The 22521-nt window shown below is 33.3% G+C and overlaps 1 protein-coding gene across 1 annotated transcript in view; it reads right to left on the minus strand.

Moving 5' to 3' along the window:
• GABA-B-R3 (gamma-aminobutyric acid type B receptor subunit 3) overlaps positions 1–22108 on the minus strand; it is a 42588-nt gene extending 20480 nt beyond the window's left edge. The window contains exons 1-6 of the mRNA XM_070650972.1: positions 21990–22108; positions 19722–20657; positions 5092–5235; positions 4728–5003; positions 1397–1462; positions 45–233 (exon numbers count right to left, since the gene is read on the minus strand). Coding sequence (XP_070507073.1) covers positions 45–233; positions 1397–1462; positions 4728–5003; positions 5092–5235; positions 19722–20519 — 1473 coding nt within the window. The 5' untranslated portion in view covers positions 20520–20657; positions 21990–22108. The remainder of the gene's footprint in view (positions 1–44; positions 234–1396; positions 1463–4727; positions 5004–5091; positions 5236–19721; positions 20658–21989) is intronic.
• Between the last annotated feature and the right edge of the window lie 413 nt (positions 22109–22521).

Genomic DNA, 22521 nt, shown 5'->3' on the forward strand with positions numbered 1-22521 from the left:
TATTATTCATTTAACACAATATGTGAATTAAAAAAAGTTCTTACCAAGCCACTAATAGACTTTTCATCACCAACGATATGATTAAATGATGATACAATAATTACATTTTCAATGGCTGCATGGAGATGCTTTAAGGAGCAATCATTCTTTTCTTCAATATTCCACCATGATTTATTTTCTGATTCTTGGAGTATCCATACATAATCAGCACCATACATTCCTAATCGATATGCCTTTAAATGAGAAGAAATTATTTGATTTTTTGTTTTATGGAAGTCGTGACTTGAAGTTGTGAATAAAAATGAGAAGAAAAGAAGAGTTTTGTTCCTCAAAAAAGAATGAAGAGATACAATGATTTTCAGGGTTGGTAGCTTGTGCTTGCTGAAGTTTCAGCTTTAGTGAATTTTAGTGACCGAGACTGAGCCCAAGAACGAAACAAACCTTCGTTAAACTTAAAGGACCAAAATGCCATAATCGGTTGATTGATTAAGAATCCGTCCCAAAGTTATGACTCGTTCCATCCAAGCAAATTTTGATCTACTCGGAAGGACTCAAAGGGGAATTTCACTCAAATTTTGTATAAGGTCTATGGGAGACTCGGGGAGGCTCCAAGTGAATTTTTCTAGCACTCTGTCTCGGCAAATACTGGGTAGTCTTGATCTCGGTCTCGAGTCATATTGACCTGGGAATGGATTCTTAATCAAACAACCGATTTGTGGTATTTGGACCTGTTTGAGTTTAACCAAGAGTAGTTTCGGAAGATTGGATAAATTCAGCTTTAAATGACATCTATATAGTAAGACACATGGTTTTAAAAATGGATGAAAATCCAGCCTCAGGTCAGCGTGACTTTAGTTTCTAGACAGATTCAATGAAATCTTGTCTCAATCCACAGTAATGATACACAGATTGTGGCTAGGTACATTGCATTGGTATATTCTAGGCCTTGCATCTGTGCAAAATTGGAATAAAGCACAACAACCATTAGGGACAAAAAAACCATCATCACGACCACAGTAATGAGTGTAAGGGGCCTGGTTTTTAGATGGGACGTCAGCAAATTAAATTTTTTTTTTTGGTTTCCAGTTAACGAAATAACTACGGCCCTATATCGAGGTTTAAACTGCTCTGACAATATAGTTATGACAGTTATGCTGTCCTATATAAAGGACTAAACTGATTCAGAAAACAGAAATCTAAATTAAGTCATATATATCATATATGCCAGATTTGCAACAGATATCCCAAACCCAGCTTCAGGCTCCAAAATCAACACTGACCAATTTTTTTTGAGGAACAAAAAGAAACAAGCAAGGATAAAAATCTTGTAACTTTTTTCTTCTTTCTTTCCTTTTCTTCTTTCACGTTTATTGAAATTTTCATGCTTATTGATTACCTCACAGAATATCTTTGCTGCTATTTCATAGGAAAAGCTCCCAATTATTATTCTTGTATCCAAATCCTGTTGATGTACAGCAAAAAAAGAGAGAAAAAAGTTGAAAAACATCAAAATATTTCCGGATTTTTTTATATGTTGTCCATGCTGTATGTTGGATGTGGAAAATTACGATTCGACTATTTTCAATACATGATTGTTATTTGAGAATAATTGGTTGTATATGCTGAGCGCATTTAAGCTGTTCAGTTGAATTAATTCGTAAATTTGATTGTTTGCTGGATGAATGAGCATGGAATTTTGGTTGGATATAAGTTTAGATTTAGTAATGCTATTGTAGGGGTTATATAGAGTGGAATGTGGGGGTATCGAGGTATATATAAGGAGATTTGTCAGGGGTAGAGTATGGCGTCGGTGGTCGAGAGGTTAGGGGACAGAGCGGACATCTGCAGCACTCTTTTGTGAGTACGTGGGTTCGATTCCCACCAGAAATGGATCCCTTTCAGTCAGTAAAGAGTTAGAGACATGATAAGGACTCCCCATAATGCCTCACAATTATCATTGAAAAAATTGCAAGACAATTGTCAGGTTTAACAGGATTAAATTCAATCCAGTATTCCTTCTAATTGAATTTATGCAAAATATGCAAAAATTCATCGAAAAATCTCCCCCTAAAATATTCAACAATTTAATGCCAGTCAGAGCTCTTTAATACAATCGAGGTTAACAATCTTCTTGTTTAAACAAACTTTTTTTTTTATTTCGTAGAATATGTTTAACCCCCATTGAGAGAAGCAAAATCTGAGAAGGACAGGACAAAGCTTTAGACAAAAAAACCCAAGTGAATAATTAAACATGAATAACTTAATTAATATTTTTGAATTTTTGACCTAATTTTTCAATGTCTTTTTGCGATTAAAAATGTATCGCAATGATAAGATTTTTAAGGATCATAATATATTTCAATGTGCTTCATCTCACTGAGGATACTGCAGATAAGTAAGTTGTAAAATAATAGAGAACAAAAATTGCGCTATTTAGACAGAAATAAGCAAGAACAAAAAGGGATCGTCGTTATTAAAATTGCTTTTTCACCTTTTTGTTTCTCCCCAACCCAGTTTTCAATTTATTTCAATCGACTCACAAAAGTTTAGAATAGTTGGGAATGTTTTTAGGGATGTGTGATGGAAGAGCTTTTTATGATGTCGAAATTTGCATGATTATTGCTTATTATATCAGATTCTGGCTGATTATAACAGATTCTAGCTTATTAGAACAGATTATGGCTTATTATAACAGATTCTGGCTGATTATAACAGATTATGGCTGGTTATAACAGATTATGGCTGGTTATAACAGATTCTGGCTTGTTAGAACAGTTTATGGCTGGTTATAACAGATTCTGGCTTGTTAGAACAGTTTATGGCTGGTTATAACAGATTATGGCTGGTTATAACAGATTATGGCTGGTTATAACAGATTATGGCTGTTTATAACAGATTATGGCTGATTATAACAGATTATGGCAGGTTATAACAGATTCTGGCTAAATATAACAATTTCTGGCTTGTTAGAACAGATTATGGCTGATTTTAAGATATTATGGCTGATTATAACAGTTTCTGGCTGATTATAACAGATTATGGCTTATTATAACAGATTATGGCTTATTATAACAGATTATGGCTGGTTATAACAGATTATGACTGATTTTAACAGATTCTAATTGATTGTAACAGATTCTAGCCTAAATTCTTTATCCATCAAGACTCTCAAACAACCAGACAATACAAAAACTTAAACTCAACCTTCTACATAATTATGCTGCCTGACAGAACCTTAAATAAGGTACAGCAATGTAGAATGAGATTCAGACTGATTCAATATCAATTGTCTTCCATCATGAATCTCAAACTTTTAGTCAAAATCCAACCTTTTTCCAAGCATTTTAAATCATAAAAAAGATTTTTTGTTAGAAGTTACGATAAACTTTTAACTGAATCACCGTACCCGGAAATCATTACAAAGCGTCGGAGAATAAAAATCATTTTATGCTGTAAACTTTTTAACTGAAATCAACATAATTATGAATTTTTATGAGTTTGAGAAATTTTAATAATAAAAGCAAAGTAAGAAATGCGAGGATAAACAAAAGCAGGATGAGAAGTGCTAATGCTTAACCTCATAAATGCAAACAATCAAATTTCAAAGCTTATTTTTATGGAAATCATCATAAAGATCATCTCTTTTTTTATGTAGGTAAAGACATGCAAAAAATCTTGTTATTGAGATACTTGAAACGTACACAACATTAAAATAAATTATCTATTTTTCCCATAGGAAATATACTTTTTTACTTCATGAATGAAAATGTTCATTGAGCAGGCTAATAAAGCTCACGATTTCTTCAACAAATCACAGTCAATTGAGAGTTCAATGAGCTTTTAAGGACCGCTCAAATTGATGATGTTCTTGAATATATTTTTTTATATCTGTTATAAGATTGTTTTTGAGATTTTTTGTGGGTGTGTGCCAAATGGGTCATTATTGTTGGTGATTTGTTGTTACATATCTATTTTGGGTGTGCCAATGGGTCGTCATTGCTGGTTTCTTGTTATATACCTCTATAACTTAGAATCCTATAAGATTGTTGGGTACTTATTCTGTATCGATCATCTTGAAAATCCATTTTAGACGATAACTTGTTACGTAACGCGAAAATTGCAAAAAGTAATTCATAATTTGAGGGGTAGCAATACCGACCCCCCTCCCCAGAGCGTTACTTAATAAGCGACCAACCCTATACTAATGCATCAATTATGTTGATACTATGCAAAATGTCCAGGCTACAGGTGTACAGATGTTCTTCATAACCATACCCGACTAGCACAAATCGGTTGATCGATCCATAATCCGGCATCAGGCCGTTGTGACTCTAACATGGTGTGTATCATAAGAGTATGCAAAGAGGGTGCTCAAGCACATTTCATGCTATGAAAAAATAGCATGTCGAAAAACAGAAAATGCACACTATGCATCTTTTTGTGTGTTTGAGCACCCTATTTGCATACTCCTATGCTACAGGTGCCAGTTACGAGTTCAATCAGTACCCGAATTCAGCAACAACTCAGAAACACATCGGTCTGGGACCAGAATTTTGAATGATTAGCCGATTGTTGTTATTTGGGATAGTGAGTGCACGTTTAAAACTGTCATGAATCATTTAGTTAATAAATTTGTAGAAATTCCCCTCAAAATTACATCCAAAAACTCAACCCATTGGCACACCCAACAATCAAATCACAGATTGACAATAAAAAAAATATTTTACCCTCAACAGCAGCAATTGGTCCTTATAGTCAATTTCACTAAAACTTAATGTCGATGAACACGATATATTTGCACGTTCAAGCTGCGTAACAAGATCATTGACAGCTAACGAGTGTACTTCCTCATTTTGTGAGAATGTTGCTACCGTATCCCACTTAAAATGTCGTATGAATGCAATACGAGCTGGATTATGTGCTGAATCAGGCATAACAGTACGAAAAAAGAATGGAAATTCTTCACGATCACTCAATGCCGGTGCTGTACTCCCAAATGATACCTAAATTGATGTAAGTATACGATAAGTAAATTAATATGTCACATAACGTAGCATGAAAAGTTTTAATTGTTTATTCACATAAACTTACCATTATCATACTCCAATAAGGAACAACTTTTGCTAAACTTTCGGTAACCTCCGAGCATGCAGAGCCCAACAGCATAACCATCTTTGTTTTGTTTTGTGTATAAATTGCATGAAAAAATCGATCCACTCCAACTCCTGCATCGCACTTTTGTTTTGTTGTTATTATGGTGTGTTGTATTTGAGGGTTATCAATCGTCGCACATAAGAGAATAAAATTAGAGAGAAAAATAAATAAGAAAAAATTATTTTGTTTGAAATGTTTGCATGGCTGGGAATTATGGCGGAGTAAGACATGATTTTTTGGTCAGGAGGTGGTAATGAGCGCAAATTTGAGGACCTCTTTATTTGAATTATGAGGATGGATTATGATTATCGAGGACATAAATCACAGTTGATCTATACGACCATCAAAGTAAGTAAGTAAGTCATAAACGTATACTTTTACGGCACATCTAAGGTATGCAGGTATCGTTCACTTATTACGCTGCAGGATAACATACTTTTTTCAAGAAGTGGAAAACGAATTCTTGGAATTTCCTCTGTTTAAATCAAATTTAATCCACTTTATGCTGTGCTCTGCGACACATAAATGTCTCGTTAAGTGAGATCAAGTATCAGAACAGACTGTGGCATTATCTTGAAGAAATTATGGATATAATCTGAATTATAAATAAATATTAGCTAAATTCCATAAGATCTAATATGGATTCCATGCGTTTCCATGGATTCAATTAATCCAAAGTTGAGCCAGAACTTAAAGATCTCTCGCTTAAAACGGAAGGATCTACAGAAATAGTGGATTCCATTAATTGTTTGAGTTTACATTTGCATGTAACCATTTAGCATGATATCCTCTTCAAAATTTGTTAGGGTGTGTCGTAGAAAGTTTGGCTAGGCTTCATCTCCTAAAGTAAGAATTATGAATTTTGGATTTTCTCACTGAATTTTCAGTGATTAGACCATTGATTAGACTAATTTGAAACTTTGAGAATCCCTGTACAAGTCTGTCATGGGGTGCAGTTTGAGAAGGTCTGGCCTTAGATATGATTCACCAGGTTTGAACCAGTCAATCTCCAGGTATGAATAAGATCCAACTTTTGTACCTAACTTTATGCCATATTCTGAAAGTCACATCACACATCAAACCAAAAAGCACACATCATACCCTCAAAAGAAAAATAAACCAAAACGAAAGCAAAAAGACAAACAAATAAATAAAGAAGAAAAACAATGAAAAAAAGTTAGTTAATTTATTTTAGCTATAACATACACACACAATACAAAAGTTAAGGCAAGCAAGTGGCATCTTAAGTCAACAAACACAAAAGTTAAAAAAAGAAGCAGCAACGAATGTGGCGTGGAGGCTAAGAAATGAGAGATAAAAGTACAGAGATTGACAAATAAGCTTCGTCATACATGAAAGAGAAAAATTACAGACAATTTTCCATTTTATGTGTGCTGAGAGGGTTTTAGTCACAAAATGAAAAAAAGACAACAACAACAGCACCAGGGGCGTAGCCAGACAGATTTTACAAGGAAGGTCCGACCGATTTTTTAAGAAAGCAAACAAAAAATTTAAAAATAAAAAAAACGTTACAAAAAAATAGTTTTCTCGAAGTGCCTCCTGTGCCCCCAATGCCCACCCCCCGGATACACCCCTGAACAGCACATATGAAAAATCAAATAACAGCCAAAAAAAGGGAAAGTGGTTGGGGTTGAGGAATGAAAATAAAAATGATATTAAATTTTGTTTAAGGATGAAAATTTCTGTGTATTTATTTTGAAGGTTGGCGTGCATGGATAAATGGTTATTGAGATTGTAACAAATAATGTGAGAGAAGAATCTTTAATGGGATTGGAGATAAGGCAGGCACACTAACAAATGATTTTTTGTGCTGATTCTTCTTAACAACATTAAAATTGCTTTGCTAATGGGATCCATTAAATTACGACATTTTTCAAATGCCAAAAAAACTCAAATTTTCATTTTGAATTGCTAAGCAAATTCCAATGGATGTGCTACATAGTGGGAAAAAAGGACGCAATTCATTCACATTTTGTAACTTATTTGTTAATGTCCATCAAGCTGACTTTTAAGCAAATCATTTTAGGTTCGTTCATTTGATTAATTTTTGACTGTGTTGAGCTGTAAATTAATGACAAGAGCATAGGATGCAGAGGAGGTGAGTTTAGAGGATGTTGACGAGAACTCTAAAAGGTAAATTATTTTATCCTTAATAATAATTTATTAAATCAATAAATAATAAAATTTGTGTAGAAGCTATGCTCAGATGGCGGACAACTTAGGTGATGAATAAGGGTTCTCGAAGCCGAGACCGAGACAGAGACTACACGAGATGCTTACAAGAACTTGCTCTCCTTAAATATACTAGTTAAGCGTGCTCATGAGTGTACTCGCAGCATACTCTGCTCTTTAGAGCTTGCTCCATGTTTTTCTAGGGGTCACGCAGATCTGGAACTGGATTATTGATCGATTAACCGATTAATGCTCAGAAGTCGAAGAATCTAAATTTCCAAAAATCACTAAGTTGATGTTGAGATTGACTTGAAATTGGGACCCGAGAATTCAAATTCAACATCAACTTACGTGATATTGCACGTTGCTGCTATCAAGTCATTTTTGCATCTTGTGCTTTTCTTTATAAAAATGCAGATACGTATGTCCTAAAATCAAGAGTTGGCAAGACTCAAGAGTTGAGGGAACTTTTAGGACTTTTGATGTCCTGTAAATTCTGTTAAAATGACTAGCTACTCATTATATGTGCTACATCGTTAACTTGAGTGGACTAAAATACATTATAATTAGATAAAAGCAAGTTAATGTCGAGTTGATGTCTAATTTTGACGTATTTTAGTCTAGTCGGATATAACATCAACCTACAGTATAAAATGATATCTTTTGATGACATTTATATCCCTGACCCACAACACAATACTTTAAATTTCATTTTCAATAATTCACTATAATTCGAAACAGTCAGCAACAGTCAGCATATTTAAAAACTGTATTAAATTTATACCCCAATTATTTTTCCTGTGAAATTCAATTGAGTGACGTTAATCAGTACCATTCAATTACTGTTTTTTTTTAAAAAAATATTACTCGTACCTTCAATCAAAATAAAAGCTTCAGAGAGAGCGTCAACATATTTTATTTTTGTCTACCGAATGGATTTTCATGCTGAATAAGCAATTTTTTTTTTGATAAGATTAAAATTTATTTCCATTCATCTAGGAACGAAAAAACAATTAACACAGTTATTACATAAATTATTATTAATTGCTATTTTATGAAATATTCAGCACGGTCATGGATCTTCTACGAAGTCAGGCATTGGGTATGCTTTTGGGATTATGTAAAATCTTTAAGTCATGCAAAGAAAAATTTTATTTCGCATTAAGGGATTGGATTGTGATGTTTGAGTTAATAATTAAAATTTTTTTTTGTGCTGTTTTCTTGTTAAATTTAATTAAGGTTCCGTTCTGGAAAAATTTGGTTCTTTGGAAGGTTTTTTTTTTTGGTAAATTTTTGTTCTGCTTTTCACCTTTGAAAGTTCGTTTGCATAAAAATTTACTTGTTATGTATATGTAGTGGTTTTCATAAAGTTCATGAATACTTGATGATGTTGATGTTGATACGTTTGTTATTCGGGGAATTGGAATGAAGTTTTTAAAGATTTACTGCAAAGTTATACTTTAATCTTCACATGTTTGGGTTAAATGTCGAGGGCAATCAACTTTAATGTGAGTTTAATTACAAAATTTTTAAATGTTAACATATTTGAAAGGTTGTATCCATTCATCCTGCCATTCATACATGTTGCGTAGAAATGGATGAAAATTTGGCCTCAAGACGACCTGAATCAAGTCTGAATCCAGAGTCTCATGGGCCAAGTGTCGTGTTGTCTCTGGGATACTTTGAAATTAACAAAGTGGCTGGACTAGAGGAGCGCAATGGTTTTTATGATTTACAGGCCGATGTCAACACTAGCAGGTAATGAGCGTGCTCTTAAGAGCAGAGTAAACTGAGAGCAATGCTCATGAGCATGCTTAACTAGCATATTTAAGTATAATTTTTTCTTGTGTGATGCACAATGACCAGTTTTGTGCTAGCGTACAGCTGACATGACGTTGAAATTTAACGCAGTGCTATAAATTGACGTCAAGAGTGCGACGTCATCGTGAAAGCTTCACATCATGTATTTAAAGGGTTAAATCAGTGTAAAATCTAAAATTTAAAATTTTTTAGGATAAAAAAATTGGATTTTAAAAAAATTCGTTCAGAAAATCAAAATTTTCATTTTCTTGATTAAAACTTCATCAAATTTTAATATTTCAAGTTCCATTATATTTCCCAGAATTGTTTCGAATAGGAAGATTAATGTTTTATTCTGAGTTGAAATTCTCGGAAGTAAATTAGGTAACTTGATGCGAAGATGATTACCTTTCAAAAATTTCCGCTTTTCATAGTCTTCCTTAACAAACAAAAAATGTAAAAATGAAAATATCCAACAAAAACTTTCTGAAACCTCCAGCATTTCCATTCCAGATAAAAAATGATCAATTTCATTTTTCAAAAAACTTTCCCAAAACTAATTAAAATTTTACCAATTTTTATGGCATCTACTCACAAATGAGACATTTCTATCCAAAAATTCGGAACAACAAGAAATCCTTAAACTTTATTAACACAACAAAATTGTTTTTTGTAAATTTTCAAACAATATTTTTGATTGACAGCACATAAAACTTTTCTTCCTTTTGTTTGTGCTACTCATTAAAATCATTTAAGCGCGCCATTACATTTTATGATGAAGATTTAACAACTTTACACTTAATTACTCAATTTTACAGCATTTTATGGAGGAATAAGAGGAATTTAATTAGAATTTGACTTCATTTTCACTTGTTTTTTGGGGAAAAAATTCTAAATTAAACCTAATAAAGCTTAAAAGTTCATTAAAAGCTTACAACATAAGGTTTTAGTGTCTGGAATTGTTCTTTTTTTAATGAATAATTTAGAAAATTTAAAATAATTTTGAAGTGCTCAAAACAGAGCTCGAAGTTGATCCAAATTTTATATGAAGTTGAGTCGACTCAAACCGACATTTTAACAAATTTCGACTCGACTTCAAGCTCTGACTCAAAAGCTAGAGTGCTATACCAGAACTAATGACAGAACTGTAACCAGAAACAGGATTCAAAGGGTAAAATCCTTTAAAAACTAGAGTAAGTACCAAAATATAGGGTTTATTTTAGAACTGCAGGCCTACATATTCTGCATTTTGATGCGTAAGCCTGCAGTTTTGGATTAAACCTTACAGTTCCTTCAAGGCTGTAAGCTTGAGTGTTTTGTCTACAAGCCTGCAATTTTTGACGAAACCTTAAAAAAAGTGGAATACAATACGGACTATAATGGACTTCAGTGGAGGCGTCTTTTGATTCTGGACTACCAAAGTTCTGCCAATTTTGACAGATGTGTCCATAAAGCCATACGATTTTGAAATGACCGAAAATCCGACCCTAGATCAGAAAACTTTGACGACAGAACTAAATTCGATGAAACCGACTTAATTTCAGGCCAATCAGGCTTTGCTCAATTTTCGGCCATTTTTGCACATAGTAAGCTTCTTTTCATGTAATATATATCATGTATGTGAAGTCAATTCTACTAAATGGATAATTATAGTCGTTCTTCAAAATATAGAACAGAACGACCAAATCGTGAAGAATTATTAAAATTGAATTGATTTTGAATTCAGAAAAATTTACCTTTCAAAATACTTTTAATACGTCATTAATGAATGACGTAGAAATTCTGACTTCATACAATTTTCCATAATTCCTATATGCCTAAGCATATAATAAGATAACAAAACATATGCAAATATTCACAAGGCAAAAAAAAGAAACCAAAAAATTTCCCTCAGCATCTCATGAGTATCACATCGCTGACGTAATTCAACGTAACTCATTTATACTTCATTTATGACTGTGCACACAAAAGTGAGAGAGAAATTTGATATTTATGTAGAAATATTCAACATGGCATAAAGTAATGTGACGTCTTGTGGAGGGAATGAGATATCATAAGAATTTCATAGCAATTCAGATGTTTAAACAGAATTATGACATGCGTACGACATGATAGTTCAAAAAAATAAAGAAATTCTTACCCTTAGACAACACAATAAATTTGCGGTATGCCACATGGTGAAAAAAATGAAAAATCTCACGAGCGAAAAAGGAACGCGATGGATAAAAATTGTTATTTGCTGTTATGAAAAATTTAAGAATTTTCTCTTTTTTATTGCCTCATAAATGATGTGAAGTCATAGTGGAATATTTCAACTTGTTACATGCTATGATTATCTCGTGGAGTCGTATGGAATAGTTTGGGGTTGTGGAATTAAAAGCGCATTTAGTATAGGATTTAGATTTTAATGGGTTTTGGATACCCATGAGTAATGGCGTTAGAATTAGGTGAATTTTGAACACTCTAATCCTTGTATATAAGCAAGGAAGTCACTTTAACGTATTGGTGATCTTTCTGTATCATGAAAGCATGCTCTTCACCTGTTAGGGTGAGAGATCGGTCTCTGATGGGAATCGAATCACAATACTCATATAAGAGTAATACAGATATTCAGTATGTTGGCTTACTACTCGACCATAGAGGCCTTACCTAACACTGACAGATTTGAATATTTATGGCTCGATGCCCCAGACTTTACTATGCTCAGACACCATATCATGATTTGAGATTCAAATTCATTCAGAGTAGGACTTCTTTTCAGAACTTAAAAATGCATGATAAAATAATTCGATATCCTCCATATTCGAAAAATTTATGGATTTAATCCTGATCCTGGGTATCATGAAACCAACTGATCTTTAAGTCAATTTCAATGTTATATGGAGTCGTGACACTAGTCGATTTTTTCATACAAAATCCCAAGTCAAGGAGTCATCTTGAAGCTCTGGAAAACAATATTGTCCTTAGAATCAACACTCTTGCTTATCCGATAGACACACATTCAAAAGATGCCTCAGTGGCGATAATACGACAGTTTGATCCAAACTCAATGAGCCGTCACTTAGCTATATATTCCAGAAACCTAGTATATTGTCTTATTGGAGCAATGGCTAGCAAATTTGAATCTCTGCTGATCGGCCTATTTTTGCTAAGTTCAATTGGTTTTGAAAAAGCTTTGCTAGTGAAATTTGCAAGAATTCTGAAGAAAATACCTCAAAAGCCATCCCCTAATCACTTCCAAATATCTCAAAATCAAAAAACCATTGAGAACGTCGCTGTAAGCTACAAAAACAAAGATAAACCATTAAATGACTGAAGAGATCGGTTAAGGAAGAAAAAGGATAAGATTATTAAGCCCTTCTCACTTAAAACACCGCTCAAATGCACTAAAAGTTTACAGCATCAACATCAAATTCTCATGTTGTGAATGAGTCATAAAAAAGCAATCTTTAACTCGCTGTGAGTATGAAGGCACAAAAGATAATATCTCATTTGGGGTCTATTAAAATATTGTTTATCTGCCGTTGACTGTATCAAATATGCAACAAAAAAAAATGAAGATGTTCTCTAAATAAGAACCTTTGTTAACCTTGTAAGTCATGCAAATAAAGGAAGAAACTTTATCGATTTCATTATCATGAGAAGGTGGTCTGGTTTGGTTTGGCATCCCTTCCACTTTTCAGCCTTTCCATTCTCATTATCAACAGTATAAATTCTCCATTTTATGCAGACGGAATCTGTAATTCATGAACTCGTTTCTTTTGTGCTGTTTAAAATAAAAAGTATATAAAAAAATGTGAAAAGGGATGTAAGATATCAAATTACAATGAAATTTTAATTGATTGGAAGATACTTAGTGGAGTAATTTATTGACATGGGGTTTTAATTTTCCATCTTTTTCTTTTGAAATTTCCTTCTTATTCAGGAGTGTAGTTAGGGATATTTTGTAGGGGGGAGGGGGTCGGCATGACTTTCATGGATCGTAAAACTTTAAGATTTCTGAACTTATTCACAAAAATCCTTAAAACGTTCTAGAATATTTAAACTTGAGAGGAAAGGGGGGGTCAGGGGGGGTCATTGGATTACATAAATTAGGGGGATTTGGAATATTTTCACAAAAAATCTAGAAAATTGAAAGATTTTCGATTTGAATGACCCCCTATAACCCCCCTGACTATATTCCTACCTCCAATAACTCCCATGACAGCATTTCAATCCGTTATAACCTCCCTGACTACATTCTAATCCCCTATAACCCTCCTGACTGCATTCCTACCTCCTATAACCCCCCGACTACATTCCAATCCACTATAGTACCTTTAACTTAATAGATATCCCCTATAACCCCCCTGACTCCATTACAATCATCTGTAACCCTTCTAACTTCATTCTTGCCCAATATAACCCCCTTAATTACATCCCTACTTCCTCTCCTCTTCCCATCTCACTATTTGGATAAAGTTCAAAATGATTTTGTGATTTCTCAACGTTTTTTATTCTTCTTATAATCTGTAAAATTGAAATAAATCGAGGAAATCAGGGTGTCAATTCAATTTATAAATTCTTTTGAATTGAACGGAAGGGAAGAGAAAGAAAAAGTTTAATTAAAAATGCTGTTTGATTTATTTTGTAGAAGTTTTCTTTGTGATTTTAGGGAACTGTTAAAGTTGATTGAGGTATTGAAGGGATATAGTCTTTATATCAGGGTTATAATTTTGCTAAGATTTTGTGTAGAGGAGTTGAGTAGAGATCGTGAATGACCAAAGAAATCTTGGAAGGAAGCTGTCGATAGTGACAGCATTGCACTTGGTATTGGCAATTGACAGACGGAAGCCAGTTATAGGCATCATCTGAGAGAGCTCATGGATCACAATTGATCTGTACGGCCAGTAAGTAAGAGTTGCTAGAGTATTCATATGAAATTAAAGTTAATAATGAGCTCTAGCTTGTTTTTAAAGAAGTCCACAGTCTTGTTCTTTGTCTTAAAATATTTTGCAATAATTGACTGAATGATATTAAAAATTTGAGAAAAATCAAGAAACTTAGTCAACCTTAATTCATAAATTAAAAAAAAATCAGGTGATAACACACATTTCACTAGAAAATTTGCAATATTGACATTCAAAATCCATTCACATCAATCTTTGTTGAACTGTTTACAGTCGAAATTCAATAATCTCAAAAATGTTATCAATTTAATCCCAATGCAACCCTTTTGACAGAATAAAAAATATTCAATCTACATCAACGTACAAGACACGAATTTTAATATCCAATTTTTGATTGACAATATTTTGATTGATATTGACATGGTAGGGTACAGTCTCGTTAAGCATGTCGGGTAGAAAATTCCAAAATAGGGTTCGAAATGAACCGCATTGTTTTCTGCATTTTAGATGCAAAGCAGATCTGTATTTTAGATTCGACTATAGCTTGAAAGCTACAGGCCTGCATTGTCTTCAAGCTTGCAGTTTTTAAAAGGGAAGGCAAAGCATATACCAAAATGACAGAAAAATGACAAATCCTCATGATTATATTACAAATTGCAAATTATGCGCTTCATTCATTTTCTAAGTTACGTGTTGTTCTCTGTATGTTTATCATACATACATATCTGCTTTGTAAAGATTTACAGCAGTCACTTTCCATTAATTCAAATTCAAAGTTGCTTTTTTAATTTCATAAAATTTTCCATAAACATGTGAGTTAGGATAGAGTCTATTAGGATTAAAGTTAATATAATTTTGCTTCTAGAATAAAGTTCATGGGATGGTAGGTTATGGTTTGTGCTAGTTTGTGTGATTTTTTAGAGCATTTACTAAATTCAATTGAAAATCTGATTTTAGGCCAGACTCAAGGGTCAGACTTTTTCATACAAAATTCGAATCGACTCCGAGCTCTGTTCGTCGCAGACTAGTGTACATCTGGGTTTTGATCAGATTCAATTGAAAATCGGATATTATGTCAGGCTCACGCCGCCTTGGGCCACATTTTTGCGTCTTTTATACGATTTATGCCTTTCTGGTTAAATGCATTTTTCATTATCATGTCTTAACAGGCAAATCGACTTCTTTTAGGTATCGTAGTGTCTGTAACCAAGAAAGCATGCTCTTTGCCTGTTAGGTGTGATAGTCGTTTCCTTGAAGCTTAGTCAATAATTGGCATGAGTAGAGCAATTGTAGATGACTGCTTTGATTATTCGAAAGACAGTCCTGTTTTTCGTATTATTCCTGGTTCTTAACCTAGTCAGAATACTCCCAAAATTCAAAAATTCTTCAAATATTCAAAAAATCTAAAAATTGTCCATCCCTTTTCCTAACATTAATACACAATAATCGCAAAAAGTAAGAAGACTACAATGTAATCGAGTGAGAGTAAAAAAGAAAAAAAGAAGAAAAAACTTTTTTACGATATTAACGTAATCATGTATCTCACAAAGTAAACTAATAGAAAACTACAATAGTTCATGTAAAATAAAAAATGTTCAAACAAATCCCATATCATGGGCTAGTATGTAATACACTGTGTGTATATATATGGATAAACTTTTTTCCTAATGCTCAATGAACCTTTATATAGAGTCCTCTTCTTTTTTAGCATACGATAGAGAAAGAAAAAATAAGAAAATTGTGTGAGGATAAAAAACTTACTTATTGCCATCGTAAAAAGTTTATTTTGAAATTTTACTTTATAAGAAGAAATGAAGCTTATTAAATGAGGGATGGAAGATTAAAGAATTTTTTTTCCTTTGAATAATGCGGAGTTTGAATCGAGATAATGGAATCATAAAGGGATAGTAATTAAAAGAAAATATTGAAGTTTTTATGACTTATAGAAGAATAATAATGATGGAAATTAGGTCGAATTTAGTGGAAACATGGTTTTTCGTAGTAAATTTTCAAACTTACTGAAGTTGTAGTTTGAGAAGCACACATGAAAATGTGAAGTTTTAGTTTAGAAAGTTCAGTTTGTCAAAATTGTTAGAAAATTGACTAAGGAAATGCGTTGAACAGTCTCTTGCTGGATTTAGTTTTTCTGTAGACATCACCTGAAGCTAGACATGCCAAGGCATTGTTAAGCTATACATCAACATTGTGTTTCCATACGGAAATATTCGTAAATTACGAAACGCTTAAAATAGCCTTTTGGGAAAATTTTCCAATTCTTATTGGATGGCCTCCAATGCCTCCAATTCCATTGACTACGCTCGCGCCGTAACAAAACTGTAATCGGGTAGTGACTTTTGCGTAATTTCTACAGCAATACAAAACTGTAGAATTTTGCAGGAGTTCTGTCGACGCAAAAAGTCACAATCTTGTAATTGCCGTTTTCCCTAAAGCGTCACGTATTTTCCAAGCGTCCCTGGTTTTAAATAGGATTTATTAAATAGTGTCTTAAACAGTATAAGACGCTAAAAGACGAAGAATTGCATATCCAAATCGGCTTGACACTAACATGGAGTCAGTTTTCCCATGCTGTGACCCTTGCAAAATTACAACATCAAAAATGAAATAAAGAATAATTAAGCAGGCGTTAGGAACTTTTCGACTCACTTTCCTCTAAGGGTCAGACATTCCAAAAATACACACTGTACTTGTTGAATTTATATGAGAGTACAGTAAGTACAGTAAGTACAGTAAGTACAGTAAGTACAGTAAGTACAGTAAGTACAGTAAGTACAGTAAGTACAGTAAGTACAGTAAGTACAGTACTGGAGTGTCTGACCCCTCCTTTCATCAAAAATAATGCAAAGTAAACAAAATACTACAAATATATTCAAGGAAGAGAAGATTAGAGTGGATGATCCCCAAACTTCCTACCTCCTCCTTTGTACAAACTCTAAGTGTCTCCTACCTTCAAAAAAATGCAATAAAAATTGAAAATGATACAACTTTAACCACAAATTGATCCAACCGTACATAACCCAGCATAAACAAAACTAGTTCCATAAAACCAACCAATATCCTTTCTTAAACAAGAATCATAATAAAATAGAACTTATAATTGAGTTTAAAAACCGATTGTATATTCAATTGACAATAAGAAGCACTCAATGAGATTGAAAGAAACTCAAAAACTTCGTCAACTTTTCTTGTCTCTTTTTCTATTTGCCATCAAACTCATCTGCATGTTAAAATTCAGTAGCTTAACATAATGATGCTACCCCAGGAATAACAAAAAAATCGATTCAAAAATCATGAGCAGAAAATTTCCTTTTAATTAACTTAATGTAATCATATTCCAGATAATTTGTTTTATAATTTTCATTTCATTCAACTTTACGAGCATGACGGTATGTATAGAGATGCTAAATTGAGTACGTGGAAGGTGCGTGCAAAGATAAAATAATGAGACAAATTAAGATTTTTTTTTTCTCATCAGAGACGAGAGATGAGGATGATATACAATATATGGGGGAGGATAAATACAACTGTGTATTTAGTGAAAGTTTGTCGATAAATTTTAGCGACACTTTTTTTGCTGCTGGCGGTGCTATAAAAAGTGAATTTTATGGAAATGAGTAAAAAATTTAAATTTTTGCTGCTTTGTTTTTTGACTCTTTTGAATGATGAGTGGGGGATGTGTGCTTATGAAATTGGTTAAATATGTATTAATTAGAAGTGGGAGTCAATTATCATTCAAGAACATTGAAGTTAAAGGCATTTTTCTCCTGGACTTTTTCACAATTTTGGATCACTTTTGATAGTTATAATTGTAGAAATTCATAAAACCAACATTTTGGCATATAATTGCATGATTAGTGCTTTAATTGATGCAAAAATTCAAAAAATATCTCAATTACTGAGTGTGAATTTTTGTTCCATTTTTTATTTTTTCAGAAAAATTAATAAAAATCGCTAAATTTTGTGTTTATTATGAATTTAAATTGTGGGAGCATAAAGATTTTATGTTCCTTATTAAGATGATAACGGAAGCACGCTTTAAATTAGTTCAATTAACAATTAGTATTCTGTTTTTGAAAAAAATTATTTTTTTCCGAAATTTTGAAAAAAAATGGAACGTTATTTGCGGCTAAATTAATTAGAAGTGGAAGTCAAGATGAATTTGTCTGTATACTAGTTTAGTCTTATAATCAACAGTCAGACATGTGTTGAAAATTGAACAATTTTCACAATTTTCGAAAATTCTGGCAATTTTTGCATAAGTGTCTACCTGACCCGATACATTTATTTATCCAAAATCTGGCACCAAACTGACCTGACACTATTCGGTTCAAATTCGGGATATACTAGAGTTTCTTCCAGGAAAAGTAATAGGGTTCGACCAGATGCGCAGGCCTGCAGCAGGCCTGCATTTCTATTGTTCTAGTGCGCATCTAGAGCGCATTTGCATCAACTGCATCCATTGAACTTTTTGTATGAAATTTTTTTCAAAAAAAATGATGAAAAATTGCATTTCTTGAGAGTCACCGTCGTAATTGGGAAACTAAATCAAAAATAACATTTTCTACGATATTCTAACTTTATTTTTAAAAAATTAAAAAACCAATTTAATTTTCCAGAATTTCCAAGTTTTTCATCATTATATATGAAAATTAAGGGAAATCTTGCATTTTAACCATTATTATAATATAATCATGTGAAAAATTGTCATTTTCATATTTTTAAAGTATTTGGTTAAATCAGATGCACTTGGATGCGCATCCAGATTAAGGCCTGCTGCAGGCCTGCACTTTTCTTTGCATCTCTGCATCTATCTGCATCTAATTTTGGCGAATAAAAAGTAACTGTTCAACCGATTTATTAACGTCCTACGATTTCCACTGGATCAATAGGAACTAATTTCACTATACTAGAGATATGTCTGCCTGAGGCCGGCTTTTCAATTAAATCTGATTTGTTGCATTCAAGATTGAAACTTGAGAGAGTTACCATATAATCTAGGTCTAGGTCTCAAATATTCCCTGAAACCGAGAATTCTGAAAATCCTAGTCTAAGCCTCGATTATTATCCAATTTTTCATGCAGATTTCAAAAATTTATATCAAGTTCAAGTTGTTTGCACTAAATTCGAGTACAAACTAGTCAACTGGTTGGTATACCAAATTACTACTAAATGCACCTCTGACAACCGATCCATTTTCAAAAACGGCTGTTTTCTGTTTTCAATTTTGGGTGCCGTTAACGGCCGTTTTCCGTTTTCCGTTAACGGCTTCAGAAACCCTAGTCAAGATGTACTTAAAAGGATTGATTAAAAGCTCATACAAATCCTGCCTGAAGGGTGCATTTCCACAATCAGGATAAGAATGCTATGGTTTGCAATATGTACAAATAAAGCAACATAATGCAAACAGCACTGGACTAGTCAACTATTTCCTAGAACTTATTAACAACCCCCTAAAACTGAGAATTTGTGCAAGCTTTGTGATTCGGCCAGCAATAAAGTCAGATGGAAAGCATTTTGTAGCAACCTAGGCTCCAAGTAGGATCATGATTCCAATAAGTAAGTATAAACAACCTCTCCAAAAAATGCGCTCAAAAAATATCAAAACTCAAAAATTAACAACAACAAAAAAAACATTGATAATTGCTTAATGACTGTCACATCCATTACCTGAGTATCATTTGTCATCAATTCCAGCGTATATCCTTCCAATAATCCACGTTCATTAATATGCCTTACAGCAAGCTCGGCAGCAGCTAATTCACTTTTACCCTCCATTCTCAAACCAGCGCGACTCGTCAATTCAAATAAGCCCAACAGCGAGACTTTGATAGGCTTTGTGACATCCACATCGGTGGAATTTGGTATGACATTTTTCATTTTTTTCCTCTTAGCATTTTGTGGTGCACGTGATACACGACTGAATAGATTCGGCTGGTTAATGATGCTATCATAATAAGAAATATCGTCACGTATAAATGATTTAAATTCATCATTAATAGCTGTTATGTCTGTTGTGTTAACTTTTGTCATATTATTATAATTTAATAAATTTTTAACACGCTTTGGTCCACCACGTTTATCCTTACGTCTCATCACAACATTCACACTTAAACTATTTTCATTATTATTGCTTTTATTAAAATTCGATATTTGATATGTGCTTAACATTGACTTATTTTGATTAATAAAATCCTTATCATCAATAATCATGTCATTTGAAACCATCTCACGATTCCTGTTGCTATATGACATTGTCGTTAAATTTTTGACATTTGATATGCTTGTCAATGACGATTTAACGATTGACATTGTCGATTGATGCAACAAGACATTATTACTATTGCTGATGTTAACCGATGAAGTATATCCACAAAGTAGCAATAAATTTAGTATATAGCACAGATAATTTATCCATTTGATGTTCATACTCTTAGTCACATCTATGATATACTTCATGATTCTCATTCTATTCTTTTTATTTCCATTTCATTTCATTCACAACATTTGTATTCATTGAGTCAGCCATGAGCAATGTTGAGGACATTTTTCTTGCTCTACATCTATATTTAGTACAACATTTAACTGACTTGCTTTTCTTTTCAACTGTTAAAATATTTTTATAAGGACAAAATGAGTTGCGGGCTTGTTGTTGTTTTATGCTTTATCAGAGTTGGAAATGACTTGTGTAATGAGTGGAAATAATTGATTGTTTTATCAATGAAAATGTCTGTCGGGCTGAAAGTATTACAATGTCAATGCAGTCTGTTAACTTAATGACAGTATTATCGTTTCTTATCGGATAGGTTCAAAGTATTTTTGAGTTTATAGGTCAATTATCAGTGGTGAGAAATGTTTTGCTTATGCAGAAATTTGGGGAATGTCTGGATTTGTATGATGCTTTGTCAGCTTTCATAGGAGCATGAAGGATGCAAGACTACAAAATTACGGTTGTTAATGCATCTAACTGTAGTAGACAAAGAGCATGCTTTCAACAGCAGATTTAGCTAAGAACAACGCTCAAGAGCATGCTCAAATAGTAGAAGTAGAGTAAGCTCTCGATAGCATGCATTTTGCCAGTTAGTTTATAGCCTTAATATCAATAACAAAGACGTTGATTCAATGCTAAGAAACCCAAAAGGAATCAAGCTGGATTGGATATCCCAATGACAAAGTCAGCCTAACTAAAATGGACTATTAATCAGTTGAAATCAGTTGCAAATGCTCTTAGGATCAGGACCGTTATCTACATTATCGATTGGAGTTTCTCGAAAGGCACATGGTGCAGAAAAGGCGATAAAAAGTCTCTTTATCCCCTGACATGAGCTGAATTTTTCTAAATCTCGAATTATCGAACAATGTTTACAAAGACGGAATATTGGCCTTCAAACGAGAAGGTTCTACAAATATGAGGTCAACAAGACATCAGTAAAGAGATTCAGATGAGGAAATACGGCTGTTGAAGGCATACACTTCGAAAAAAGAATGCCAGAGAAAATGGCATTGCTGTGACAGAATCATAAGTTTGTTACACAACGTCCTTGGTTGGAATCCGCAAAGAAATGGCGACAAGGAGCTCCAAAAGCTTCTTGATCTCAGTTCAGTCATGAAATAATGTCATTATAATGAGCGGACAGATTTGCACAAACTAGGTGGCAGAGTCCAGCAACAGAGTCAGATTTGAAGCCTTGTAGCCTAAGCTCCACATTGGAACATGGTAATAGTTAGTAAGTAAATACAAGGACACAACCCCAACTCTATAGCACTCAAACCACCGGTCCCATTTCATCAATAAACTTACAATAAACATCAATATCCCAACTCTGATTTCATCTCTTTACACAATACGTCGTTGTTATCACTTGGAGGATTCATTTTCGAGCACATAAATATATTTCTGCTGACAATCAATTGATTTCATTGTTTGAACAATCTCACCCCATTCTCCACTTCATTTTGTGAAATAACATTTGAGTACATTCATTAACAATTATTGGAGACATTTCCTCTTTTCTTCCATGCATTTCATGCTTTAAGAATGACTTTCCTTTTCGTCCTCATTCAAGCTTTGATGACGACAAGTGTATATGTAGTTTACAATGGAAATAATAATAATACCATTGAGTTTAAGGTCGGTGAGAGGAGGAAGGAGACTTTGATAGATAAGAAAACCGCAAAAGAATGTGAAATAAAATGCTTTCGAATTAAAAGCAAATTGTGGAAACGTGTTTAAGTGACCGTAATTTAATTTTTCTTTCTGCCTATCACTTTGTTTCTCGCATTTCCTTTTCAGCTTGATGATTTTCATAATTTTTTTCTCACTTTTATTGTGCAGGTTTAAATGAAATTTTGGAAGATGAAGAAGCATTTTGTCCGTCAATTTTAAGGTTTGTCCGTCAACTTACATGTCTGTCAGTCAGTCTAGTTTGTCCGTCTTCAGTCAGTCCGTTTGGCTGCCAGTCAGTCTGTT

This window comes from Chironomus tepperi, unplaced genomic scaffold (genome assembly GCF_022539635.2).
Source record: "Chironomus tepperi strain 1889 unplaced genomic scaffold, CSIRO-AGI_Ctep_v1 contig_451, whole genome shotgun sequence".
Lineage (NCBI taxonomy): Eukaryota > Metazoa > Arthropoda > Insecta > Diptera > Chironomidae > Chironomus > Chironomus tepperi.